Here is an 18261-nt window from a genome sequence, read left to right on the forward strand (position 1 = left end):
TCACAGGTTCTGATTTTTTATTTTTATTTTTTTGAGACAGCGTCTCACTCTGTCCCCCAGGCTGGAGTGCGGTGGTGTGATCTTGGCTCACTGCAACCTCTGCCTCTTGGGCTCAAGTGATTCTCAGGCGTTGGCCTCCCCAGTAGCTGGGGTTACAGGTGTGTGCCACCATGCCCAGGTAATTTTTGTATTTTTAGTAGAGACGAGGTTTCACCGTGTTGGCCAGGCTGTCTTGAACTTCTGACCTCACATGATCCACCCACCTCGGCCTCCCAAAGTGCTGGGATTACCAGCATAAGCCATGACGCCTGGCCTCCGGCTCTGAATCTTATGGCTAGCAGCTGACAATTATGTTCCTCACCAGGTCAGTACCCTTTAGGTTGTAGCTGGATAGACATTTTTTCAGGCCCGGGGACCAGAATAGAATGTGTGAGTGTGACTCTGGAAAGTGGACTTGCTCTTATGAATGGAGTGGATTGTGGTCTCACATTTTCTGAATCTGTGAAATCATTCCACTCTTTAATGAGGTCCTCTTAGAAGGGGAGGGAATAGATCTCCTTTAGTGACATGACTTTGACAAGCAAATCAATTCATTCCATTTGTTTCCTCTTTGAAAACAGCAATCCTCGAGCGTTACATAATCTAATCTTCATGCCTCACTGGTTTGTTCTGTCCTCCTGAGGAATTGGCAGATGGTGCCAATGCGGAGACCCGCGCACACGCCTCGCAAGCCTCATGGTAACAGGAGAGTTGCTCACAGTGTCTGTCTCTTTGCTGTGGGGTCCCTCGCTGGCATTTGTTTCCCTGGATCGGTTGGCTCTTTAGCATCCCTCAGGCACCGCTGGCTTCTTGCCCTCGGCTCTCATTCCAAGATTAATTGGAAATGCTGAAAGCAGATAAAAAGAGAACAGAAAGTGAAGTTGAAAGGGCAGAGAATTTGCTGGATTTTTTTCTAAAAGCCCTCCTCCGTTAAAGGCCGAGCATCTTTGGAGATTTTTAGCTTCAGAATGGTGACTCCCTCCTTCAGCCTGGTCCCTGTGTACATCTTTGTTGCTGGGTTACACACAGCACAGGGACAGGGCTGGCTGTGTCAGAGCTGGGAGAGTAGAGATCTGCTTGATAAGGTCTCTGAATTTCTCCAACAGCGAGTCACATATCTTCAGAAATGATTGTTCCCCAGATAGGGCAGTTATCTGGAGTCCACCTTCAGGTCGGTGATGTCACTTACGAAGGGAAAATTATCTCAGAACTCTGTAAGGTGAGGAGCCTCCTGGCAAGGCCCTGTCAGCCAGAACCACAATGCTGAGATGTCCTAGTAAAGGTACTGCCTATACATCTTGTTTAAAAATCTGGAAGTGGCAGCATCCAAAGGAAAGGAGTGGTGGGCAGAGTTCTAATATTTAGGACTGGAAAGTGGCTGATATGCTCTGGTATTGCTTTTCAATTGTTAAAATATTGAAATACTTCCATACTACTGGGTAAAGAGTTGGATCTTTGAATTCCCCATGCTCCCGTCCCTCTGCTAATACTTAAAGTCTGTTGAGAGGGTCTTATTTTATTCAATTTCATGAGGAGCTCTACCTGTCCATGCAGCAATGGGAGCTTCCTTTGCTGAACCCAGTTTGCTTTCACCGTGCAGTACCAGTAGGTCTTCTTGGTGCAGGGCCAGGCACCACTCCCAGTGCCACAGATGTAACCGCGCTGCTCACAGACTGCACTGTTGCCTGACTGCTTTTGGATGGAACCTCCAGGCAATTAAAACATAGAACCCTCCTGCATGTGGCGAAAACATGCCTGGTCCTTAAAGGTCACATACACCTTTATGCTTGCTGTCACTCAGGATCCAGGTTGTATTTGCACACAGCAGAAATGAGCTGTCTGAAGGAGAACCAGAGCCCCTGCAGCATCTTCTTTTATGGCCACCCTCCCCCATGCACTGGGTCCAGGCATAGAGGACTCATTTCTATAAAAGCAATAATGGGCAGGTGTGGTGGCTCACACCTGTAATCCCAGCACTTTGGGAGGCCTAGGTGGGTGGATCACCTGAGGTCAGGAGTTCGAGACCAGCCTGGTCAACATGGCAAAACCCCGTCTCTAATATAAATATAAAAATTAGCCAGCTGTGGTGGTGCACGCCTGTGATCCCAGCTACTTGGGAGGCTGAGGCAGGAGAATTGCTTGAACCTGGGAGGCAGAGGTTGCAGTCAGCCGAGATTGTACCACTGCACTCTAGCCTGGGTGACAGAGCAAGACTCCATCACAAAACAAACAAACAAACAAAAAGCAATAATGGTTTTCTTTTTAAAAATTTGTTATTCATTCACTAAATAATATCATGTGAGCACCTATCATGCTATTATGTTTTGGTCACTGTGCTAAGTGCAGGATGTATATAAATCAGAGCTTGTCTCTGCTTTCATGGAACATATAGTTTAATGGGATGTGGGAAGACAGACCATAAAGGAGGCCACGGTGGCTGGAATGTGGTGGGGTCATCTGAACATGGGTTGCATTTCGCCTCATGGAAACTGCATAGATGTCATGGGTGGCTTCTGGTGTGTGGTCAACTTATCGAATGTATCTACCCTGTTAGAGCACTGGGGTGCATGGCACCAGTATTAAAGGTGCAAAGCATAGGGGGTGACCACTTCCTGCATCCATTGAGGATCTCCGAGAGGTTGTGAACTGCTCTGGATTAGGCAAAGATAGGGGGGAATATTCTGAATGAGGAATGATGGAGATGATAGGTTCTAACATTTGGAGGTCAGGCGTGCTATTTATTTATGTATTTATGTATTTATGTATTTATTTATGACAGAGTCTCGCTCTATCGCCGAGGCTGGAATGCCGTGACAGGATATCAGCTCACTGCAACCTCTGCCTCCCGGGTTCAAGCGGTTCTTGTGCCTCAGCCTCCCGAGTAGCTGGGATTAGAGGCTCCTGCCACCACGTGTGGCAAATTTTTGTTTTTTTAGTAGACATGGGTTTCACCATGTTGGTCAGGCTGGTCTCAAACTCCTGACCTCAAGTGATCCACCCACCTTGGCCTCCCAAAGTGCTGGGATTACAGGCATGAGCCACTGTGCCTGGCCAAGTGTGCTGCTGGAGTGCAATGGCGCGATCTTGGCTCTTAGCAACTTCCGCCTCCTGGGTTCAAACAATTCTCCTCCCTCAGCTTCCTGAGTAGCTGGGATTACAGGCATGCGCCACCATGCCCGGCTAATTTTGTATTTTTAGCAGAGATGGGGTTTCTCCATGTTGGTCAGGCTGGTCCCGAACTCCCGATCTCAGGTGATCCGCCCGCCTCAGCATCCCAAAGTGCTGGGATTACAGGCGTGAGCCTCCATGCCCGGCCCCAAGTGTACTGTTTTTAAAAGACGGTAACTTCTGACCCATCAGTCATCTGTAAGGGACAGGATTTCCTTCATCAATGCTTATTCCCTCCTTTGCCTCAGTAACCAAGTGAGTTCAGTCACCAAAATCATAATTCATGCCCCTAAGAAGGTCCAGTCGACCGTTGTACTTGTCAGTATTAATTATTTTTGCTCTATCTGTCCTGATGGTTTGATTTTTCTTTTTATTGAGTTATTATTTATATGCAGTGAGATGTACAGTCTTGAGTGTATAGTTCAGTTTTGACCCATACATGTATTCTTGCAACCCATACACCTTTTCATTTTTATGTTAAAAATGGAGGCCGGGTACAGTAGCTCATGACTGTAATCCCTGCACTTTGGGAGGCCGAGGTAGGAGGATCTTTTAAGCTAAGGAGTTTGAGACCAGCCTGGGCAACTGAGCGAGACCTCATCTCTACCACAAATAAAAAAAAAATTAGGCCAGGCGCGGTGGCTCATGCCTGTAATCCCAGCACTTTGGGAGGCCAAAACAGGCAGATAATGAGGTCAAGAGATCCAGACCATCCTGGCCAACATGGTGAAACCCTGTCTCTACTAAAAATACAAAAATTAGTTGGGCATGGTGGCATGTGCCTGTAGTCCCAGCTACTTGGGAGGCTGAGGCAGGAGAATCGCTTGAACCCAGGAGGCAGAGGTTGCAGTGAGCCGAGATCGAGCCACCACACTCCAGCCTGGCAACAGAGTGAGACTCTGTCTCAAAAAAAAAAAAAAAAAAAAAAAAAATTAGGTCCAGTCAACCGTTGTACTTGTCAGTATTAATTATTTTTGCTCTATCTGTCCTGATGGTTTGATTTTTCTTTTTATTGAATTATTATTTATACACAGTAAGATGTACAGTCTTAAGTGTACAGTTCAGTTTTGATCCAGGCTTTTTTTTTTTTTTTTGAGACTGAGTCTTGCTGTGTCACCCAGGCTGGAGTGCAATGACACAATCTCCACTCACTGCAACCTCTGCCTCCTGGGTTCAAGTGATTCTCCTGACTCAGCCTCCCAAGTAGCTGGGACTATAGGCATGTGCCACCACACCCAGCTAATTTTTGTATTTTTAGTAGAGCCAGGATTTCACCATGTTGGCCAGGCTGTTCTCGAACTCCTGACTCAAGTGATCCACCCGCCTTGGCCTCCCAAAGTGCTGGGATTACAGGCATGGGCTGCTGCGCCTAGTCCCAGGCATAAATTCTTGTAACCCATAAAAACCCTTTTCATTTTTATTTTAAAAATCTTGGAGGTTGGACGTGGTGGCTCACACCTGTTATCCCAGCACTTTGGGAGGCTGAGGTGGGAGGACTGCTTGAGCTGAGGAGTTTGAGACCAACCTGGGCAACTGAGTGAGACTTCATCTCTACTACAAATAAAAAAATTAGGTGGGCATGCTGGCATGTACCTATAGTCCCAGCTGCTTGGGAGGCTGAGGTGGGAGGAATGCTTGAGCCTGGGAGGTCAAGTCTCCAGTGAGCTATGATGGCACCACTGCACTCCAGCCTGAGCAACTGAGTGAGGCTTTGTCTTGAAAAATAAAAATCTTGACATCCTCTCAAGTGATGAACATTTGGGTCCAAGGGCAGATTACTGGAAAAGAATCCTCTATGTAGTCCACTGACCCATTACCCCCACCCTCTAAAATCTCATCCAATCCTTTCCTGAGTTTCCCAATCACACAGAGGACTTAAAACTCTAAGAACATTTTGTAATCCCAGCTTTCTGAAACATAACAGAGATATTGTCATCTGAAAACAAGGGGAGATTAAGTGCAAAATTTGATTGTGACAATAGCAGAAAGGAACAAGTTAGACAAAGAACGTCACAGAGAATGAATTCAAGCACCACCGTGTAAATGCTCCACAACCTTTTTCAAGACTCTAAACATGACATACAGTCTTGGTGAGGAAACAACAATGTTTAGAGGAGTTTGCTACAGGGACATGGCATCATCAAACTGCGATCTGTTAAATGAGAGATCCAGGTACATTTTAGGAGTTTTGCTCTTACTCTTCCTGGATGGATTCTCTTAGAAATGAGGCATAAAGACAGCTAAACACTCTGCACTGATGCAGTCCTCCCAAACCCACCTTTTCTGTTTCACTGCCCTTGTATGCTGAGATGCCTTTCCAGTGCTGCAAAACAGCTCTTTTTCTGCCTAGTTTTAACCAATGATTATACAGTCAAATAATATAACAACAGGTAATTATTTAATAATTACAATTTGTGTAACACCTAAAGGCAAATGAGAGGCTTTATGTGAAAGAGCTTTTTTTTTTTTTTTTTTTTGAGCTGGAGTTTCACACTGTCGCCCTGGCTGGAGTGCAATGGCACGATTTTGGCTCACTGCAACCTCCGCCTCCCAGGTTCAAGCGATTTTCCTGCCTCAGCCTCCGGAGTAGCTGGGTTTACAGGCACCCGCCACCACACCCGGCTAATTTTTGTAGTTTTAGTAGAGACAGGATTTCACCATGTTTGCCAGGCTGGTCCCGAACTCCTGACCTCAGGTGATCCTCCCGCCTTGGCATCCTAAAGTGCTGGGATTACAGGCTCGAGCCACCGTGCCTGGCCGTGAAAGTGCTTTTAAAGCTGTAAAGGTATATACAACCCAAAAAGATTCTTTTAAAATCGTTTTTACATGGCAGGATACTTTGAAGCAACTGGATTTCCGCTGTATCTCACAATCAGTGAGGCAAGCCATTCTCATTTTCCACATTCAGGATTTTCCATGTCTTAGTGATGGCATTGCTGGAATATTCCTGGATCTGACCCAGCCTCTGAAATTAGTCCTCATGTTCTCCCCACCAGACTTAAAGTCCATGAAGAAAGGTATAATATTCACTTGTTAACTATTCTATTCCTGAGGCCTAGTCCTTGGTGGGCATTCAGTAATTTCTGTTAAGCGAATGAACCTCATTGGTCTTGCCTTCAGTCTCCTTCCAGCCCACCTGACAATGTATTTTTTGCATTGCATTTTTGAAGCATCATTTCAAAAACACAGTTCTGGGCCAGGCGCGGTGGCTCACGCCTGTCATCCCAGCACTTTGGGAGGCCAAGGTGGGCGGATCACTTGAGGTCAGGAGTTTTGAGACCAGCCTGGCCAACCTGGTGAAAAACTGTCTCTACTAAAAATACAAAAAAAAAATTAGCTGGGCATGGTGCCGGGCACCTATAATCCCAGCTACTCGGGAGGCTGAGGCAGGAGAATTGCTTGAACCTGGGAGGCGGAGGTTGGACCACTTCACTCCAGCCTAGGTGACAGAGTGAGACTCCATCTCAAAAACAAAAAGCAAAAACCAAAAAAAACCACAGTTCTGCTTGCATTTTGCATTGCATTTTGAAGCATCATTTCAAAAACACAGTTCTGCTTGCATCCTACACAAGCTCACAAAACCTTCAAGCATTCTCCATTGCCAATAAAATAAAGTACAAACTGCTGAATGTCACACTCAAGATCTTTCATGGTCTAGTTCCAAACCACCTTTCTAGGCCCATTTCCCAGCCCTCATTTTCCCTCCCCCTTCAATCGCCAAATGATTCCCAAGCACGCCGTGCAGGTTCACACTCCCAACCCTGACTTAATCTATGTCCCCTGCCTGGCATGACCTTCCTTTGGCCCTCCTTATTCATCTGATGGAATTTCACTTATTCTTCAAAAAGCAGCTCAAATGTGACATCCTCTAATGCTTTCTCTAGCTCCCCTTAGGGTTCTCCCATATAACTTAGCTCATAATCCCCTTATTACACGTTTCCCATTATAGTTTAGTTGGTTTTCTCCCCTGACCCTCTGCCTTTTTTTTTTTTTTTTTTTTTTTTTGAGACAGGGTTTGGCTCTTTTGCCCAGGCTGGAGTGCAGTGGTGGGATCTTGGCTCACTGCAGTCTCTGGCTCCAGGGCCCAAGCCATCTTCCCACCTGAGACTCCCAAGTAGCTGGGACTACAGGTTCATGCCAACAAGCCCGGCTAATTTTTGTATATATTTCTTTGGTAGAGATGAGGTTGCACCATGTTGCCTAGGCTAGTCTTGAACTCTTAACATCAGGCGATTCCTCCTGCCTTGGCCTCCCAAAGTGCTGGGGTTACAGGCATGAGCCATTGTACCTGGCCCCAGTGGTGCTTTAATAATGTCAACTATCATATGCCACCCACTGCTGCAAACCCACCAGTGGCTTCCCTTCATACTTAGAGGAAACCCAAAGCCTTGACATTTTTGGCCCCTGCTTTCCTCTCCAGTTTCTGTTTTTTTTTTTTTGTTTTGTTTTTTTTTTTTTTGAGACGGAGTTTCGCTCTGTCGCCCAGGCTGCTGGAGTGCAGTGGCGCGATCTCGGCTCACTGCAAGCTCCGCCCCCTGGGTTCACGCCATTCTCCTGCCTCAGCCTCCCGAGTATCTGGGACTACAGGCGCCCGCCACAACGCCCGGCTAATTTTTTTTTTGTGTGTGTATATTTAGTGGAGACGGGGTTTCACCGTGTTAGCCAGGATGGTCTCGATCTCCTGACCTCGTGATCCACCCGCCTCGGCCTCCCAAAGTGCTGGGATTACAGGCTTGAGCCACCGTGCCCGGCCTCCTCTCCAGTTTCATCTCTCCTACTTTCCCCCTCGCTCACTCCAGCCTCCTTTATCTCCGCTTCTCCTGGAACATGCCAAGCTATTCCCTCCTCAGGGCTTTTGAACAGCCTCCCTCTGCCAGGGAAGCTCTTCTCCCAGATATATACATGACTTCCTCCTTTACTTCATTTGAGTTTCTACTCAGATATTCCCTCTGCAGAGAGGCCTTCCCTAATCGCTCTCTAAAAGAGCACCCTCAGTCGGGCACAGTGGTTCATGCCTGTAATCCCAGCATTTTAGGAGGCCGAGGTGGGAAGATTGCTTGATGTCAGGAGTTTAAGACCAACCTGGCCAACATAGCAAGACCCTGTCTCTATGTAAAAATATTAAATAAATAAATAAAATAGCACCGCCCGTTAAACCCTAGTCTCTTACCTGCTTTATTTCTCCCCATGGCAGAAACACCACCAGTTTGTCACCATTACTTTTCCATGCATTTATGTATTTGTTTATTTGTTGCTGAGGATAGAGACCATTTTGTTTGCTATCATATCCCTGGTACCTAGAACACTGCCTGGCAGATAACAGGCACTCAATTATTTGTTGAATGAATGGATCAATCTTTGTATCCAAGATGACTACTGCAGTGCCTGGTTGGATACATATTTGTCAAATAAGTGACCAAATTAATACATTTTACAAATGAAATGGAATTCTGGCATACATCCAGGATTATCTGGGATATGAGTGAAGGTGTTTCATCCATTTGCTTCATGGACATAATTTTTATTTATTTACTCTAGTAATCATAGGTAACATAATCAGATTCTTCAGTTTTTCAAAAACTAGTTGGTGACCGAGGTCTTGCCCAAAAATATTTAGGGCATTTCAGAAAGGTTACCAACAGTGGCACAGCAGGGATTTAGAATACCCAGCAGTCCTCTGCCTCTCATTGGCTCCTGAGGGTTTCTGATAAGGTTCTTTATCTCTTGTGATTTATATTGAATGTGCCTTTGTTTTTAATCCTGCCAAACACTGATTATTCTGAGGGCTGGAGCAGGTAAGACATTGACTGACCTCGAACTCAAAGGGTGGACTCATTACACCCTGCATATCCCAGAGGACCCTGCAATGAGCCTTCAGGGCTGCAACGCCCCAGGCTGCTTCAGGATTTGGGCTTTAGGAACCTGAGTGGCTTTGATATGGCAATTCAGTCCCTTAAGGGTAGCTGATCTGGGGAACAATTTGCCACACTTTCCTAGTTTACTTTAGCCTCTGGGCAGTTGCTTTCCCAGCCCATCCATTTTCCTTAATTCCTTGCCTATGGATAAGTAAAAGAGGCACACAGGGCCCAGCGCGGTGGCTCACGCCTGTAATCCCAGCATTTTGGGAGGCCAAGGCGGGCAGATCATGAGGTCAGGAGATCGAGACCATCCTGGCTAACATGGTGAGACCCCATCTCTACTAAAAATACAAAAAATTAGCTGGGTGTGGTGGCGGGTGCCTGTAATCCCAGCTACTCGGGAGGCTGAGGCAGGAGAATCGCTTGAACCCGGGGGGCAGAGGTTGCAGTGAGCCGAGATCGTGCCACTGCACTCCAGCCTGGTGACAGAGCAAGACTCTGTAAAGAAGCAGACAGTGCAGAGAAGGATGAACTCTTGGCATGAGTGAAGTGTAATATCGGCAATCTGTTTGTGTACCTTTTTTTTTTTTTTTTTGAGACAGGGTCTCACTCTGTTGCCCAGGCTGGAGTGTAGTGACCCAATCTCGGCTCACTGCAACTTTCACTTCCCGGGTTCAAGTTATTCTCATGCCTACAAGTGGCTGGGATTACAGGCGCCCACCACCACGCCTGGCTAATTTTTGTATTTTTAGTAGAGACAGGGTTTCACCATGTTGGCCAGGCTGGTCTCGAACTCCTGACCTCAAGTGATCCGCCGGTCTTGGCCTCCCAAAGTGCTGGGATTACAGGTGCGAGCCACTGTGCCCGGCCTCGTGTATCCTTTTAATGAGGCCGAGCGGTGACCAGACTGTGGATGGCATTGGGGCCAGGGACCAGAACAGGGAGAGCCTGGGAGGAACCCCTCCAGCCCCCCCGCAAAGCTCAAGCACCGGATACTAAAGAAGAATGGTAGATGGGGACTCAGGATGTGCAGGGGGAAGGGAACTGGCTTAACTGGATGGTCCCCTGTCCGAGCACTGGGCTAGGCCTTTTGTGTGCATAGTATCGTCTGCTGTTACCAACAAATTAGTTATGCTTATCATCTGCATTTTACAGAAGAGGAGAACAAGGCTCAGAGAGGTTGATGACACCTGCCCAAGTTACCCAGATGGTAGGTGGCAGAGCTGGGATTTGAGATTCAGATCAGGCCTGGGAGGCTCCCTGGCTGCCCACCGAGAGCAGGAATTTCTGTAGCATCTAGAAAGGCAGGAAGGTGAAAGAGGGGACAAGAGCTGGAGGGGCAGCAAATGGGTCCTACCTGAGACTTACCATCATCAGGTGCTGCCAGACCTGGCTTCTCTTCTATTCTGAGAACTGATATCCTGTGGCTGACTTACCAGGGTCGTCCTAGTCCCCCCGCACGGTATTGGGAGTGGAGGCAGCCCCACACGGAGGCGCTGGGAGCCTTTCCTCCCAGCAGTGTCCTGTCACTGCATTCCGGCCCCTGCGTTTGTAGGCAGTGGTGTCACAGAGTGCCTTCATGCTCCTCGGGTCTCCGGTTCTCCCCGGACCTCTGTAGTCCTCATTGCCAAAGTTGTACCCCCTGGGGAGTGCACCCTGCCTGCATTTCTGGAGGTTCGGGCGGTTCCGGGGCTCTGCAGGAGCCTCCAGGCGTGATAAAGAGCGCTGCCGGCACTCCCGGGGTCTCGGCCTCTTTGGGGCCCATTGCCAAGCCCCTTCCCTCCTCGTGCTCCCGCTCCGCGTTGCAGCGTCCCCTTCGCCGCCAGGGGCCGCCCGGAAGCGGGGCTCCCCCAGGGCGGGGCGGGGCAAGGGGCGGGGCGCGGCGGTACCTGGGCCGCCAGGGAGCCGGGGGTGGGCTCTCCGGGGACAGCCGGCAGCGCCCCCAGATCTGCACCGCCAGCCGCCGGGAGCTCCGGGCTCCGGGCGTAGAGGCTGCGCTGTCACATGGGCGGCGGCGACGGGGCCGCATTTAAGCGGCCGGGGGACGGCGCCCGCCTCCAGCGCGTCCTCGGGCTTGGCTCCCGCCGGGAGCCCCGTTCTCTGCCCGCCGGGGGCCCCGCGCCGCGCCGCACCGCGCCGCCCCCGCCGGGCCATGCGAGCGCGGGCCCCGCCGCGATGAGCTCGCACATCGCCAAAAGCGAGTCCAAGACGTCGCTGCTGAAGGCGGCGGCGGCGGCGGCGAGCGGGGGCAGCCGGGCTCCCCGCCACGGCCCTGCCCGGGACCCGGGGCTGCCTAGCCGCCGGCTACCCGGCTCCTGCCCGGCGACGCCGCAGTCGTCCGGGGACCCCAGTTCGCGAAGGCCCCTGTGCCGGCCGGCGCCGCGAGAGGAGGGCGCGCGGGGGAGCCAGCGTGTGCTCTCCCAGGCGCACTGCAGGCCCCGGGAGGCGCTGCCGGCCGCGGCGTCCCGACCTTCGCCGTCGTCGCCGCTGCCGCCGGCCCGCGGGCGGGATGGGGAGGAACGGGGACTGTCCCCGGCGCTCGGCCTCCGGGGCTCTCTGCGAGCCCGGGGCCGCGGGGACTCCGTTCCAGCCGCCGCGTCCGAGGCGGACCCGTTCCTCCACCGGCTGCGCCCCATGCTCAGCTCCGCCTTTGGCCAGGTAAGGGCCGCGCCTCCCGTCAGCGCTCCCGGGAAAGGCGCTCGGGACCCTGCCGGCCGCGGCTGCGCGTCCACAGCCTCCTCCCGCGGCCCGTGGTCCCCCACGGGTCACACCTCGGCTCACCTCGTCCTCCCCGGGCCGGCGCCCTTGCCGGCACTCCTCCTCCCCGTGCCTGATTCAGCACCCCGTGCGCTGTCCACGCTCCGGGCCTCTTGGGGCAAGGCCCTCCCCGCTAGCCTCCCTCATACCCGCCGGAACCCGCCAGTCCTGGAAGACAGCGACCTCTACGACCGTCCTGGAGATTTGCGGGGGTCAAGGAGGGGCGCTCCGAGCAGGTGGCGCCAAACCCACTCCTCTGGCCTCTGGCCAGTACCGCCAGGGAGGGACTCAGGAGAGCAAGCGGTTTGGAGTCTGGGGGTCAAGAGAGGGGACCTCAGAGAACACAGAATTACTTGAGGGCGAGGGACACTGGCCACTGCCTATCATGTCCCTGAAGGCCTGAGAAAAGTTAGGAGATCCAAAAATATGAGGAAAGAGAAGAGGTGTCTGGGTAGGCATGGAGGGGCATGCAGAGCTGTGGCTCAAACTGGAACTTTGGGGTGGTTTAAGGAGGCTGTCACTCTAGGGATGCCATTGGAAGGGTGAGAAAGGCCACGAAGAGGTCATCAGTGGTTCCCTCAGGGCTTTCCCTCAAGAGTCCCAGGCACCTGGGAGCCTGCCCTTTAAAAGCAGCTCCGTAGTCACAATATAGGTCTACAGTTTGAGGCTGTGCTGCTGGGGAAACAGGCTCAGTAGAAGGAAACCTCTGAACTCCTGAGCAAAAAAGCCAGGGTTTCCCCTAGTTCGGAGTCTGTAATCAAGTCAAACTCATTGGCACAGCTTTGAGACAGTTCTGTGGCAGCCTCCGAGAGGTGTCATGCAGAGGTCTGATTAGAGCGTTTGCGTGGTTTGTAGGGAAACAGGGGGGGCTGTGCCTTTCTGTGCTGAGATCTAGCATAAAGAAGCTGTTTCAAGCTCCTGGCTTGCCACGCCGGATCAGAATTCCAAGGAGGCCCTGTGTGTTTTGCTTCAGATCTGCACATTTCTTTTCAAAATACTACTCGGCAGTGGCTGATGCTGGTGGAGGTCTGACATGAAGGCAGCCGCACATGGATTTGGGTTGCGTGGGGCTGCTGTGGTGGGGCCATAGGGCAGTGGTGTGTGGCTTTGTTCCTGCAGGGAGCCCTCGTTAGCCGAGTTAGCTGGAAACAGTTCTCTGGAGTAGAGATGTGGATGCAGAGCCGTGAGAGTTAGTGAGGCGATGTGTCAGGGGAGTTCACTGCAGTGGTTTGTGTTAATGAGGAGGTGTAGGCTGCCAGGGCACGAGTGGTCTTTGGATTGGGGCTGGGTTGCAGCAGGAGTGCTGGGTTGTTGAATGGGTGATACCAATTCGTTCATTTATCAATTATTTCTTGAGCATTTATTAAGGAAACCTTCAGGGGTTTCCTTAGTTCCTGTGGTTTGTTTGTTCAGACATTTGCTAGACACCAGGAAGACAACAGTGAACCAGATAGCCAGGGCCCTGGCTGTACCTAGCAGTTTGGAAGGGTAGGTCATTGGCCTAGAATCATACACTTTCTGGTTACTCAGTTTGCAGCTGATCTGACTCAGCTCCTGAAAAAAAAAAAAAAAAAAGAGTCCTTTCTTTCCTGTCTTGCAGAATTTGCCTGCATGAGTCCTTTCTGAGCTCTGAGCATTGTAGCGACGTGCTTTTGTTTCTCCTTCTAATTTCTCAGTCATTAAGTGAATTCTCCGGCCCAATGTTCTGAAATGTCACCAGGGTCACCTGAGTCAGGAGGAGCTGGAAGTTCCCATCAAATATTTACTACCTCCCTGTGGAAGCTCTTGCCTCTCAGAGCTGCGGGCTTTTACTTTAAAGCCCAGCACATTCAGTTTGGGCTTCCATCTGACACCTCCAAGTCATCTACGTGAGCAACAACAGCAAACCCAGGCTGGGACTTTCGTGTCAGAGCCTCCAGTCTCCTGTGACAGAGAGGAATTAATCTTTTCTTCCCTTTTCTCCGTATTGAGATTTCTGTCCTTAGAGGCAGGGTCAGAACCAAGAGAAGGCAGATGGGGTTCTGAATACAGAAACTTTTAGTTAAGATCTGCTTAGGGAAAAATACAGCCCTGGGGAAGTATATTTTTCATGTCTCCCCAAGTTTCATTTGTTTTTAACTTAAGTGAATTGCTTAACCTCATTAAGTCTATTTCTTTTTAAAAATATATATTTTATAATAGAGACAGGGTCTCACTATGTTGCCCGGGCAGTCTGGAAATCCTGGGCTCAAGTGATCCACCTGTTTCAGCCTCCCAAAGTGCTGGGATGACAGGCATGAGCCACCGTGCTTGGCCAAGTCTATTTCTTTACCTGCAATGTAGGGATCATCAGGGTGCTTGGGAGATTAAATGAGATACGGAGAGATAGAGAGAGCTTGGCCCAGGCCTGGCACGGAGCCCTTGCTAACTCTATCAGTGTTAGTTATTCTTCTTCTTTGTTGTTATTGTTGATTAACTACCAAGGCCTTCTTCCTTTTCATTTGTAATAGTCTCAGAGAGCCAGTGTTCAGAATCACACTGAAGGCACAAAGATGAATTCCTACCTTAAAGGAAACAGGGATGAAAACTCTCCCAGTGACCTCATAGAGCATCCTTATTGCATATGCATGGAGACAGCGTGGTTTTGAGGCTAAGGTGTGGAATGGTGGCTTGGGAGATAGCAGAGATGCAAGTTATAATCCTGGCTCTGTCACTTTCAATCTCTGTGTCCTTGGGCATGTTATTTTCTCTCTCTGGTCTTGGTTTCTTCATCCAGGAATGAGATTGACAAAAACTGCTTTGCAGTTATTAGGAGGCTTACACAAGATTAAGGATATCAAATGCCTGGCTCATAGTGAGTGCTGGATAAAGGGCAGCCTTCATTAATGTTATTGCTATTATTAATAGGGTAATTGAATGAGGGCCTGGGTAAGGTACTTTGAAAGCTGATTCTGAGCCAGGTGAGGATGGCTATTAAGGGAAGGAGCTGAATGTCAAAGGATCTTCCGTACTCCCTCTTTGTGGCCAGCTAAGGACATGCCACCCAGCTGTCTAGAGAAGATGTGATGTCAGAAATTAACTCGGCAGAGGCATGATGACATGGGGCTTTAGGTCTTGGAAGACTATTTTAAGAAACAGGCTTTCTGCTCCTTACCCTGAGCTTGAGAAGAAACATGCCTTGTGGAGGAGGCAAATGTGGATAAAACCCACAGCTCTGTCCCATCCTTCCCATTTTTCCAGCTGTAGAAACATGTCTCCTAATACAGATAGGCTATCCCTGTTCCCATACTGCTTTGCACATAGCAGGATCACAGTATTTAATGAATGAATGAATGAGTGAATGAATGGTATCACCAGCCTCCGGACTTCAGAGGCTTCCTTAGCTCCTGTGGTTTGTTTGTTTATTTTGAGACACAGTGTCACTCTGTCACCCAGGCTAGAGTGCAGTGGTATGATCTTGGCTCACTGCAACCTCTGCCTCCAAGATTCAAGCCATTCACGTGCTTCAGCCTCTTGAATAGCTGGAATTACAGGTGCCTGCCATCGCACCTGGCTAATTTTTGTATTGTTAGTAGAGATGGAGTTTCACCACGTTGGCCAGGCTGGTCTCGAACTCCTGACCTCAAGTGATCCACCCGCCTCAACCTCCCAAAGTGCTGGGATTACAGGAGTGAGCTACCACGCCCGGCCAGTTCCTGTGGTTGAGATGGGGAGAGAGGCCATGGTGGTTTGGGTCATGGATTTAATTGCACTAAGCCTAGGTTCCTAAGATAGGGCTGTGTCTATTCCTCACTCCTACTCCAGTCATGTGTCTCCCTCCTTCTCTCTGAGAGGGCTTGGAGCCCCTATAGACTTTCTCTGGGGCCTGGGGAGAGGGAAAGTGAGGGTCAGCTTGTGGTTAACATCAGCCACAGGTGATAGGAGTGGCTTGGAGTCAGTTCAGTGAGAGCCTCCAGGAGGTCAGCCTTTACCTCCAGCTGTTTTTGAGAGGCAACAGTAGCACTTGAGGCCTCAGTCTAGAGCCCACTGCACAGTGGACAAAGTGTCTTCTTATCTTCACAGCTACCTGTGAAGGTTAGCATCATCAACTCCCCCCAACCCCACCACAACAATTTTAGAAATGAGGAAGGCTTGGCCAGGCACAGTGGCTCACACATGTAATCCCAGCACTTTGGGAAGCCAAGGTGGGTGGATCACTTGAGGTCAGGAGTTTGAGACCAGCCAGGCCAACACAGTGAGACCCGTCTCTACTAAAAATACAAAAATTAGCTGGGTGTGGTGGTGGGCACCTGTAACCCCAGCTACTCGGGAGGCTGAGGCATGAGAATTGCTTGAACCCAGGAGGTGGAGGTTGCAGTGAGCTGAGATTGTGCCTCTGCACTCCAGCCTGGGTGACGGAGGAAGACTCTGTCTGGAAAAAAAAGAAATGAGGAAGGCTCAAGAGAGAGGAAATGACTTGTCCAAAGGTCATATAGTAAGTACATGGCAGGGCCAGGTGTAGTGGTTCACATCTGTAATTGCAGCACTTTGGGAGGCCAAGTCAGGAGGATTGCTTGAGCCCAAGACTTTGAGGCTGCAGTGAACTATGATTGCACCACTGTACTCTAGCCACAGTGACAGAGTGAGACCCTGTCTCTAAAAATAAGTAAATAAGTAGGTGGCAGGACTGTGCTGAGAATTGTGGTCTGCCTGCCTCCGAAAATACCTGCCTGTTCTGTGTGTGCCATGCTGCTTTGGTGGGAGGTCACATAAGTGTGTTCCCTGTTCGTCAGAAGCATCTGCAAAGCACCTCTCACGTTACAGTCCAGCTTTCCCTGAGTGTCTTAGTACCGGGCTGTCATCCAAGTTCAAAGGCTGGTGATAGTTCAAATGCTGGTGATAGAACTGACCAGCGCCAAAGGCCAACCTCCCTTCTAATCAGGAATAATCAGCAATGAGTTTATCCTTCTCATCCCTCTGATCCTATCATTCCATTCCAGCACTCAAAGTAGGGCTTCCGGAGGCCCAAGGGCTGCTGCCACAGTGGATAGAGATGGGAGGTGAGGGCATACAACATGCTTCACTCCTTACAGGAAGCCCCCACCGTTCAGCCTTTTTTGTTTTTTGTTTTGTTTTGAAGAGACAAGGTCTTGCTCTGTCACCCAGGCTGGAGTGCAGGGTACAATCATAGCTCACTGCAGCCTCAAACTCCTGGGCTGAAGTGATCCTCCTGCCCTAGCCTCCTGAGTATCTATGACCAGGGGCACAGCTGCCATGCCTGGCTAATTTTAAAAATTTTAATAGAGATGGGGTCTTGCTATGTTGCCCAGGCTGGTCTTGAACTCCTGGCCTCAACTGATCCTCCCACCTCAGCCTCTTGAAGTGCTGGGATTACAGGCATAAGCCGCCATACCCAGCTGTTGAGCCCTTTTAAAATTTCCTACTGAAGGCTGAGCCATCTGTCCCTCCTGCCTATCTGCCCGGCTCAAGTTAGCTTAAGTAAGCTTTAAAGCACGTCGAAATCCCTGGATCCCTTGCTATCCTCAAACCTCAAGGTAGTATCAGCTCCTGCACCTGACCCCAAAGCAGGATGGGATTTCTTCAAAGTGTGTGATTTTTCCATAGGGACCTGGTTTTGCCGGCTCCTGTCTCCTGTTTCCAAGGACAGAGGCATATCCCAAGGTCGACAAGAGGGTGCTATGCCCGGACTTGCCTGCAGGGGGCAGGAACCACCAGATTTGACTGAGTTGATGCCCTGCTGAATAAATGGATGCCACGCTTGGCCCTTTAATACCAATGCTGGGCAGGGGAAGACGGCGCTTTCTAGATGTTTGGCACAGTGCCAAGCCCTTTGCATGTATTATCTCATTAGCTCCTCACAAGAGCCCTGTGGGAGGTGCTATTAGAATCCCTATTTTATAAATGAAGAAACTGAAGCCGAGAAAGATCAACATGTCCTCTAGGCCACATGGTTACTGAGCAGCAGACAAGATTTTTTTTTTTTTTAAATAGAGATGAGGTCTCACTATGTTGTCCAGGCTGGTCTCGAACTCCTGGGCTCAATGATCCTCCTGCCTTGGCCTCCAAGGATTACAGGTGTGAGCCACCATGCCCGGCCCAGGACATGATTTGAATCCAAGTCAGCGTGACTCCTCAGTCCAAGCCTTTTTTTTTTTTTTTTTTTTTTTTTTTGAGATGAAGTCTCACTCTGTCGCTCAGGCTGGAGTGCAATGACGCGATCTCGACTCACTGCAATCTCCACCTCCCGGGTTCAAGGGATTCTCTTGCCTCAGCCTCTCGAGTAGCGGCGACTGCAGGCACTTGCCACCACGCCCAGCTAACTTTTGTATTTTTTTTTTTTTTTTAGTAGAGACAGGGTTTCACCACGTTGGCCAGGCTGGCCTCGAACTCCTGACCTCAGGTGATCCACCTGCCTATGCCTCCCAAAGTGCTGGGATTACAGGCGTGAGCCACCATGCCC

General features: G+C 50.0%; 2 protein-coding genes across 3 annotated transcripts in view; one reads left to right on the forward strand and one right to left on the reverse strand.

Annotated features, from left to right (window-relative positions):
• On the reverse strand, positions 1 to 11162 carry LOC134807412 (uncharacterized). The gene is made up of 2 exons (XM_063785113.1): positions 10434 to 11162; positions 1 to 886 (listed from the first exon to the last, which is right to left on the reverse strand). Exon 1 carries the CDS (start codon positions 11092 to 11094, stop codon positions 10687 to 10689), a length of 408 nt encoding a protein of 135 aa, XP_063641183.1. The 5' UTR covers positions 11095 to 11162; the 3' UTR covers positions 1 to 886; positions 10434 to 10686.
• The window catches only part of CABP1 (calcium binding protein 1), a 26639-nt gene continuing 19367 nt past the window's right edge, over positions 10990 to 18261 (forward strand). Inside the window, exon 1 of one of the 2 annotated variants that reach the window (XM_009426403.4) lies at positions 10990 to 11723. In XM_009426403.4, coding sequence (XP_009424678.2) covers positions 11070 to 11723 — 654 coding nt within the window. In that variant the 5' untranslated portion in view covers positions 10990 to 11069. The remainder of the gene's footprint in view (positions 11724 to 18261) is intronic. The other variant, XM_016924388.3, reaches the window with a different exon arrangement.

This window comes from Pan troglodytes, chromosome 10 (assembly GCF_028858775.2).
Source record: "Pan troglodytes isolate AG18354 chromosome 10, NHGRI_mPanTro3-v2.0_pri, whole genome shotgun sequence".
NCBI lineage: Eukaryota > Metazoa > Chordata > Mammalia > Primates > Hominidae > Pan > Pan troglodytes.